This window comes from Porites lutea, chromosome 6 (genome assembly GCF_958299795.1).
Source record: "Porites lutea chromosome 6, jaPorLute2.1, whole genome shotgun sequence".
In the NCBI taxonomy this organism is placed as follows: Eukaryota; Metazoa; Cnidaria; class Anthozoa; order Scleractinia; family Poritidae; genus Porites; species Porites lutea.
In genome coordinates, this window is record NC_133206.1 from 31,265,124 (window position 1) to 31,274,928 (window position 9,805).

General features: G+C 41.2%; 1 protein-coding gene and 1 pseudogene across 2 annotated transcripts in view; one reads left to right on the plus strand and one right to left on the minus strand.

Annotated features, from left to right (window-relative positions):
* LOC140941013 (cytosolic phospholipase A2-like) overlaps positions 1-8,544 on the minus strand; it is a 22,050-nt gene extending 13,506 nt beyond the window's left edge. The window contains exons 1-2 of one of the 2 annotated variants that reach the window (XM_073389962.1): positions 8,458-8,544; positions 1-51 (exon numbers count right to left, since the gene is read on the minus strand). The exon at positions 1-51 is cut by the window's left edge and continues 31 nt beyond it. In XM_073389962.1, the coding sequence (XP_073246063.1) occupies positions 1-51; positions 8,458-8,475 (69 nt within the window). In that variant the 5' untranslated portion in view covers positions 8,476-8,544. Of the gene's footprint in view, positions 52-7,226; positions 7,251-8,457 lie in introns of those variants that run through there. The other variant, XM_073389963.1, reaches the window with a different exon arrangement.
* Positions 3,309-4,524, plus strand: LOC140940718 (uncharacterized; annotated as a pseudogene).
* Positions 8,545-9,805: the final 1,261 nt, after the last annotated feature.

The following is a 9,805-nucleotide window of genomic DNA, read 5'->3' on the forward strand; positions in this document are numbered from 1 at the left end:
TCGACCACGGAGAACTTTAACGTCAAGCGTCAGACACTGGCGGTATGATGCCTAAAAAAATAATTCGAGTTTGTTAGCAGAGAGAAGCTTAGATCCTTTCATTGCTAACTAACTTGCTTAGCTGAAGGTTTTGTTGGGGAAGGGTAATGTTGTGAGAGAGCGAGTGAGCGGCGAAACCGACAGGAGAGTGGGGCAGAGGCAATGGGCTTCGCCACATTTGCGCCCTCATTCGCCTCATTTGCGCCCTTTCACCAAATAGAACCACCAGCTACGCAGGCAACGTTTTGGTCACTTTTAATAGTGGCCAGTGCGAAATCCAAAGAAAAACAATAACAATAACGATAATGATAACGATTCACCTATATGAAAGTACATAACAAAAAAATGACATACATAAAAAAAAGTATGTAACGCGTGGTACTTCATCGACTATAACAGTTGAACAAGAGCAGAAAATAGACGGACAAGTGGTCATGTTTTGTTACTCAGAGTGTCATGCTTCTTGCGAAGCAATCATCACGGTTTTCATCAGGCAACTGCTTTCTCCTCTGCAAAGGCTCCCGCTGAGTGTTCCGATAAAAATAGCTGTAATCAAAAAATAGAAAGAGCGGGAGGACATGCGATGGGAAGAGGGAGAAGCCTCTCTTCCAGCTCTTTCACCTTCCCATCGTTCCCCGCGCTTTCAATTTTCTTCTCTCCCCAGGTTCCATACGACACAAAGAAGCTTCTGCCAAAAGTAACGGTTACAATCAACGATACACAAAGAAAAGAAAACAATACACACACACACACACAGAACTGTATACTAGGCGTGGCGCGTGGCGTGTGATGCATCATTAGGGCAGTTTTCAATAGCAATTTCCTTGAATGTCTACAACCTGATATCAATCCAGTTCTATTTTTTCAGGGTAGACATTTCTGGTTTGCAAATTATGGAATATTTCTCCCACGTGCACAAGTTACATTTCTTGGTGACGTTTGAATATAAGTCCGCTTGCATCTATGCGCCATTTGACGGAAAACTGGACGTTCGTATCTTTCAAGCTCCAAATAAATGTGTTGCGTGCTTTGTACCGTTCGCTGTTGAATAAGCACCTGTGTTTTCCGCCTCTTATTTCTAAAAAAGGTCGGATTGTATTGTCTGATTTTAGTCTTCCTGATCCTAGGACTGATTGGTGTAGACATCTCTGTGCTGCTTGGTATATCATATCCTGTTAGTTACAGTTTCCGTCCAAGGGACATGCGTTGGAAATTCCAGCAATAAATTTTTATTTACATGACACTGCCATATATCAGGCGTTTTTACCCCTTTATGAAAGACATGTAGACATATCCATGCAATTCCTGTTTCTCTGGAATCGCGTTTTTTATCAGTTGGAATCGCGGAGGGTGCTGGAATTTAAACCGCAATGTCGTTGCGCAGAAACGCTTGTCGCGCTGAAAAAATCCATCAATACCGTCACGCATCAGTACTCATGTTATATTTTTTACGCAGGGTAATTTTACTGTAATATCTGAACAAAAGTAATAGAGTGCATCGAGTAAATTGAATTTAAATTGAATTTATATTTCTTACATCTTCATGCCATGCACTTGAATAAACTCAAAAGAACGTAACGAATCGTTTTTCAAAAAATAACGATCATGCAATTATAGACGCAACTTTTTCAGAATCAAAAAGGAAGCCTGAACGCTTGTAAAGACCTTGGACCCCCTCAACCCCTAACAATGTTGAATATTCAGATCCCGTGCAGATGTTGCAACAGCAAATCGGGTTTCCTGCAGTACAAAAAAGGGTCATCGCACTGATATCTCCCGGCGATTAGGCCTTTATAAGTGTGGAATCTGAACAGCATTCTTAAATTAAAGTTCGCGGGTTTACTTGAACAGATACCGGCTACAAAACGATATGATTCATGTACTCCGGCCACCACTCGGCGTTTCAACTTTCAGTATATTCTCTCTTAACAGCGATGTTTTGAAGAAATGTAAGGTAGACTTTTTAAAACTGGTTCTGGGGAATGTAGTCTTACAACTGGGACAAACGCCGCACTTCACAAGAGCCGAACTTAAATATAGTTTGTGTCGACCTAAATTATTAATTTTGCCTGTTGGGTCAGATGACCTCGATTTTAAAGCAGCAGAACTATAAAAAAAAGGCAGAACCATTACCGATCAGCTCAAATCAAACGTGAGATTCTGGTAATTATCACTATCCAGACTATCCATGATTGTTAGGAATTGGCGCTCTATGGGATCTATTGGCAGTCAGTAATTAAATCAACCGGCTCTTGAATGGCTGAGTATAATACGTACCTGTGCTAATGTAGACATATTTTTTTGGAGCCTCTAAGATGTTCCGTTGTACGTGTTTTATCATAAGCCGAAGCTAAGGTAGATGACGAATGGGTTATTTACGAAAACTTCCAACTTGCGCAGCATCAGCTGAGCGGAGCAGAATCGCTAGTGTGGGCTAACATAAAATCCATGATTACAAAGCGGTAGTTTCGAAAACGAAACACTCGAAAACGAAGACCGAAGCACGAAGCACCCAAATCTCGAAAACGAAGCACCCTATCTCGAAAACGAAGCACCCAAAACTCGAAAACGAAAACCCCTAAATCTCGAAAACGAAGCACCCTAGATCGAAAACGAAGCACCCGCAGCTTCGTGCTGCGGTCTTCGTTTTCGAGTGCTCCGTTTTCGAAACTACCATTACAAAGCAGGGGTGCTCATGACAACGAGAGCATAGTTCAAAACCACTTAAGCATATCATTGTTAAACGTATTTTAGTATTTAAACTGTAGATATAGGCAATTTTACAACAAATGTTCTGAAAAATCCAGATCTCAAATCGTCTTCCGAACAGATATTTTCCGAAATTTGACGTTGGGTTAATACCCTATACTCGTTGCTTCGCCGACGAGTTAACCAATAGAGGGCAACGCCGTGTATATAGCTTGCGTAGCTAGCGGTATTGTTAATCTCGTCTGTCTGTTCTCGTGGTTCCACCATCAAAAAACAATAGCACTCGTCCCGACAGGTACGCAGGCTACCGTGTATTTGAAATAAGTTCAAATGATGAAAGAGCTGGTCGAAGTAAACAATTTATGCTCTTTGCAAGCAATTTCTATAGAAAACTGCTGAACTGCTTGGTGGCGAGAACGGTAACTGATCCCATACATCTGCGAAACTAAGAAACTATTCAGTATTTTGACTTTGTTAAGGTCAAGTAATACGGGCAACATTTTCGCACAACTTGTCGCGCAACATTGTTGCGTTGCAAGTTGAAAAGCGTTGTTGCTCGTATTACCACCTTCGCTCTTAACTTGTCACGCAACAAATTTCGATGTTGCAAGTTGTGGCAACATGTTGCGCAAAGTTGACCTGAGTTCTACTTTTTGCAACAAACTTTCAATTTTATTATTTGCGTCACAACTTGCTACGCTTCACAACACCTGTGATTGGTCAATTTTCCCGCACCAAAAACGCCGGAAAGATGGTGAGTAAGCGCGCTCTTCACCTTGGGCATATTTGGGCAGGAAGTAAACATGGCCGAGGTTGTGGAGGTTGAGAATGTTGAAACCCAAGATTGTGAATTTATTAGTGAAAAAATGTCAGAGGCCCAAAGAAAAGATTTGTGCAAAGAACTTGAAAAGCACCCGTGTCTGTGGGAAACTTGTGGACCAGAGTATAAAAACAAGCCACGAAGGTCAAGAGCTCTGGATGAGTTATGCCAAAAATTTAATATTTCACCAAGCTGTCTCAAAAAACAACTACATAGCCATAGAAACTGAGTGGACTGAAGAAGAAAGGGAGCAATTGATCGAGTTTTACAAGCAAAACGACCAGCTATGGAATCATCACCTTACTTCATATAGGGACAGAAACTTGAGAGACTTAAATTTCAAGAAGCTGTGTGAAATTCTACCGAACAGAAGCCAGGATGATGTTAAAAAACAGTGGAGTTCGTTAAAAACCATCTTCTACCGGGAATTAAAAAGGGAAGAAGACACCAAGGTGAGTGGAGCGGGTACCGACACGGCATACTTTTCCCAATGGAGACATTTCAAAGCAATGATGTTCATAAAAGGGAGCGACGATGTAGACCCTGCCGTTACTACCCTTGCAACTGCTGATGAAAAAGAAAACGAGAGACCAGCCAAGAAAACAAAGGCAGATAAATCGAGAGAAATGGACGAAATAAAATTGGATTTTTTCAAGGAAGCCGTGAAATGCCTTCAAAGTCCAGCAGCAGCAAGTCAGGAAAACAATGATTCAGTCAGCTTGTTTGTGAAGTCACTGGAGTCTCAGTTACGACGGTTTTCTGGTCGACAACTTGCTATAGCAAAGAAAAGGATTAACGATGTCATTTTTGATTTGGAAATGGAATGCTACGTTCCTCAAGGTACACTTGCTCCTACAAGTACATGTAGCTCGCTGTCTACAGGCCTCAATGCTTTCAACCCACAAGCTCCAGTAACTAGTTTGAACTCTGACAATTTTACCTGGTCTTTTCAGTAAACGCTTTGTAGTCCGATTTGCATGAAATGGCGCCAATATTTTTTTATAATGCATACACTTCCCGAGCCTCACATTCGTGTGAAAAGTCGTGTCTAAAACTTTAGTCTTAAAATAATCATGAACTCAAGGGCAAATGAAGGATGTGCCGGTATATTTCAGAAAGTATAAGCGCCACGGGGTAGTTTTTAAACGTGTTCAGTTATGTTGTAATATCACTCAAAACTAGGGTTTAATGTTCAGGTATATTGCAGTGCTCTTTCAAGATTCAAAGACGTTATTATCATAGCTTGATCAAATAAACGATAAGCGACTGTGAATGAAGCACGAAAATGTAAACAAAGATTCACCTGTATGAAAGAACATAACAAAAAAATGACATATAAAAAAAAGTGTGTAACGTGGAGTACTTCATCGACTATAACTGTGCTTAACTGTTGAACGAGAGTAGAAAATAGACTGATAAGTGTTTCTTGAATATGTTTTGCTACTCAGAGTGTTATGCTTCTTGCAAAACACTCATCACTGGTGTCATCAGGCAACTGCTCTCTCCTCTGCAAAGGCTCCCGCTGGGTATTCCAATAAAAATAGCAGTAATCGAAAAATAGAAAGCGCGGGGAGACGATGGGAAGAGGGAAGAGCCTCTCTTCCATTCTTTCTCCTCCCCATCGTCCCCCACGTTTTTAATTTTTCCCTCTCCCCAGGTTCCCTACGATACACATAGAAAAGGAAACAATTCATACTAGGTGTGGCGCGTGGCGCGTGGCGCGTGGTGCGTGGCGCGTGGCGCGTGGCGCGTGGCGCGTGGCGCGTGGCGCGTGGCGTGTGGTGCGCGGCGCCTCATTAGGGCAGTTTTCAATAGCAATTTCCTTGAATGTCTACAACCTGATATCAATCCAGTTCTATTGTTCAGGGTAGACATTTCTGGTTTACAAATAATGGAATATTTCTCCTGCATGCACAAGTTACATTTCTTGGTGACGTTTGAATATAATTCTGCTTGCTTCACTTTGCGCCTTTTGTTGGTACACTGGCCGTTCTTATCTTCAAATAAATGTGTTGCGTGCTTTGTACCGTTCGCTGTAAAATGAACACCTATGGTTTCTGCGTCTTAGTTTTAAAAACGTCGCGTTGCATTGTCTTATGTAAGTCTTACTGATCCTAGCACTGATTGGTGTAGACATCTCTGCGCTACTTAGTTTATCATACCCTGTTGGTTACAGTTTCCGTACAAGGGGCATGCGTTGGAAATTCCAGCAATTAAATTTTTATTTACATGACACTGCCATATATCAGGCGTTTTTACCCCTTTAATTCAGATTTTTCATGGTTAGTTATGATGCTGCTTTTGATGTAGATAAAAAATGGTTCTTCCGCACATCGCCCCCAGAACGCCCGAGAGAACGCCCGAGAGAGTTTTCTCGTAGGCAATAATAACCTGAGAACAGGCGGTCTCCCCCCCTTTTTTAAAGACATGTAGACATATCCATGCTCTGGAATCGATTTTTTTATCAATTGGAATCGCGGATTGCGTAGCTGATTAGCCTGCGTATCCGCGTATTGTTCCGTGCGTGTTTACCCTGCGAGCAGAGTCTTCTTCGATCTTCCTTCCTCTTCCCGATATTTCCTAGGAAGATCGAAGGAGACTCTGCTCGCAGGGTCATACGTGTTGGAATTTTGTCGTTGGACAGAAACGCTTGTCACGCTGAAAAAGCCTATGAATACCGTCACGCATCCGCCCCTCATGTTACAAAATGCAAATTTTCCACTTTTTACCCTTTTTTATACAGGTTAATTTTAACATCTGAACAAAAGTTTTTGCTTAGCGAGCACAAATATACCAAACAATACATTGCGAAAACAAAGTACAACTTACATAATAGAGTGCATCGATTAAATTGAATTCAAATTGAATTTAACTCTTATACCTTCATGCCATGCACTTGAATAAACTCAAAAGAACGCAACGAATTGTTTTTCAATAAATGACGATCATGCGATTATAGACGCAACTTTTTCAGAATCAAAAAGGAAGCCTGAAGGCTTGTAAAGGCCTTGGACCCCCTCAAACCCTTACAATGTTGATTGTCCAGATCCCATGCAGATGTTGCAACTGGCAGCAAATCGGGTTTCCTGCAGTACAAAAAAGGGTCATCGCACTGTTATCTCCCGGCGATTAGGCTTTTATAAGTGTGAAATCTGAACAGCATTCTTAAATTAAAGTTCGCGGGTTTACTGGAAAACCAGGACTGGTAGATTTAAACGGTGCAAAGATACCGGCTACAAAACGATGTGATTCATGTACTCCGGCGGCCACCATTCGGCGTTTCAACTTTCAGTATATTTTCTCTTAACAGCGCTCTCTTGAAGAAATGTAAGGTAGACTTATTAAAACTCGTTCTGAGGAATATAGTCTTTATCTTACAACTGGGACAAACGCCGCACTTCACAAGAGCCGAACTTAAATACAGTTTGGGTCGACCTAAATTATTAATTTTGCCTGTTGGGTCAGACGACCTCGATTTTAAAGCAGCAGAACATTAAAAAAAAAGGCAGAACCATTAACGATCAGTTTAAATCAAACGTGAGATTTTGGTCAGTATCACTATCCAGACAATCCATGATCGTTACGAATTGGCGCTCTATGGGATCCATTGCCAGTCAGTAATTAAATCAACCGGCTAATGGCTGAGTATAATACGTACCTGTGCTAAGGTAGACATAATTTTTTTTGATATGTTCGCAACGCAACCTCTTAGATGCTCCTTAGTAGCTGTTTTATCTAATTTACACTCTTCACGGGCTATTAGGCCTCGCATACAACTTCCTACCGTTTCCTGACTGGAATCGAATTTTTCTTGGGTTGATCGTGGTGACTAAGAAACAAGTCTTTCCCCGCGGGCTCTTTGCGAAGAGTTGCATGGAACGAGAGCGAAAACGTCCAACTTGCGCGGCATCAGCTAAGCGGAGCAGAATCGCTTGTGTAGGCTAATATAAAATCCATGATTACAAAGCAGGGGCACCCAACGACTGAACATAGTTCAAAATAACTTAAGCATAGCATTGTTAAACGTATTTTAGTATTTAAACTGTAGATATAGCCATATTTTTGTCCCCTAAAAATTTTCATCTGTTCGGAAAAAAGGCTCCCGAAAATTCTAGGTGACCTCTGTAGGGTTAAAATCCGTTAAAAATGGGCAATTTTTTATACCATTTTTTAGATGCTCGAAAATCCTAGGAGAAGCAGGCAAGCAAGAAATTTTACAACAAATGTTCCGAAAATTCTAAATCTCAAATCTTTTTCCGAACAGTTTCCGAAAATTAACGTTGGGTGCCCCTGACAAAGTCATGAATTTACACGACGATAGTACCTACCCGTCATTATGCCCATCAATAGGCAATTAATTCATCCAAACAAAGATGAATTCCATTTTTGCTCAGTTTGTTTGTCTCTGTTTTCTGTTTTTTTCAGTTTTCCCTTTTCAGGTGGGCGCTATAGACTTAATAAAATGAATCAGATATTTCGAAACATCCTTCATTCAATTTTGAACACCTTCTTGCGCATCTGAATTAATTCAAATGCAAGGAACCAACACTTTAGGGCGGAGTGAATTCTTGAACAAAACGACTGGCAATTTGATGAAGCCGCTATACTCGTTGCTTCGCCGCGAGCCATTAGAAACGAGGTAAGAAAAAAGAAACTGTATAAAATGTAAAACCACCGATACGCGGGGTTTACGCTAATCTATGTCCTAGTTTTTAACTGGGGTTCAATAACGTCTGCGACGTTACCTGCAAACGGCCACAACAACTTCTAACATTGTTGGGCCAACAATTTCTGGAAAGTACCATGCGCTGTACAATTGGCGCTCTGAATGGGGTTCTAGTGGCTAACAGTTATTGAATCAACCAGCTAATATCTGCTCACATACGTACCTGTACCGAGGTAGACATTTTGTACTATAGTGAGGTCCCTGATGTTTGCTCAGTGAGATCCAACCTGGACTGGTTATATACCAGACGCATTTAATGCATACAGTGAACACACCACTTACGTACGCTGCATAAATTATAGATATGAAAGTGAGAACTTACTTAATGAATCTCAAGGGACTATTGACAGTCCAAACATCTTTTAAGAAGCCCCCTCCCCTAAGAAAAAAGAACAGGGAGAGACACATGTGTATCACGCCGACGTTAATCGTGTTCCAGTCACATTTGCATAAATCAATGTGAAGCGTTAGAATGGATCATTGCATTTTCTTATTTCATTTTTTTTCAGTAGTTGGTTCGCTACCGCTGAGATATTTAGATTGCAACAGGAATTATCGTAGGATAAGATAATTAGAAGTAAAAATGTTGTATTCAATCGGGTATTACTAGCTTAATCGTACACAAGGATTAGTACCATGCTTAATGAATAGAAAATAAGTGAACGTGAGAGCAAAGAACTAAGACGTGACCACGCCGAATTACGCATCTGGGTGGGGACTTCTTTAGCCAATATACGCAGCGTTTTCTTAAAATTTAGTTAGTTAGATCGTAGAACGGAACGTGTGATGTACAATTGTGAAGAAGAATTAAGTCAGATTTGTACAAAAGTATACAGTCCTCGATTGTCGGACCAGCGTGTGCAATTTTTTTTTGCTTTTCCTCGGAAATCCAGGAGACACCTTTGAGAAAAATGTCACCTGGAATTTGAGACCACCTTCTTTGTTAAACCAAAACATTTTAGACCACAGGCAGCCCAAGCTCACGTCACGTGAAAGGATTAGATTAATTATTAGCGGTGTGCGAGCCGGGACGTGACTGTTCAACGAAAGCGGTATTGGGTTACATGGCGGCCGTGAATTTATAAAGGATTTGTATGGGAATCCACGTTATAGATTTAGGAAGATAAATACTCGTAGAAATTCTCAACAAAAAACGTCTTACCTTATTTACATGGTGTGTTCTTGCTTGCTGTGTGGTTATTTTCCCGATCCGGTGCGATTTTAGCGATTTTTTTCATTTCTGAGTTTCCACTACTAAAGAGAGAGCAAGGCCAAACACTTCCAATCTGGACAGCCCGCCGAACGAAGCCAAAAATTCCGGGTTAAAATATCCCCACGGCCAAAATTCCACCGCAGAATCCAACTACAAAGGTTAAACTTTCATTTCAACTTTCTAGCCACGCAATCGCATCCCTGCGAGCGACGCCAGGCGGCAGTTTGTTTCCCCGATGAAACAGTAAAACGTTGGGCCAGAACCGCGTACAAATCCACCACGACACAACGACCGTTGA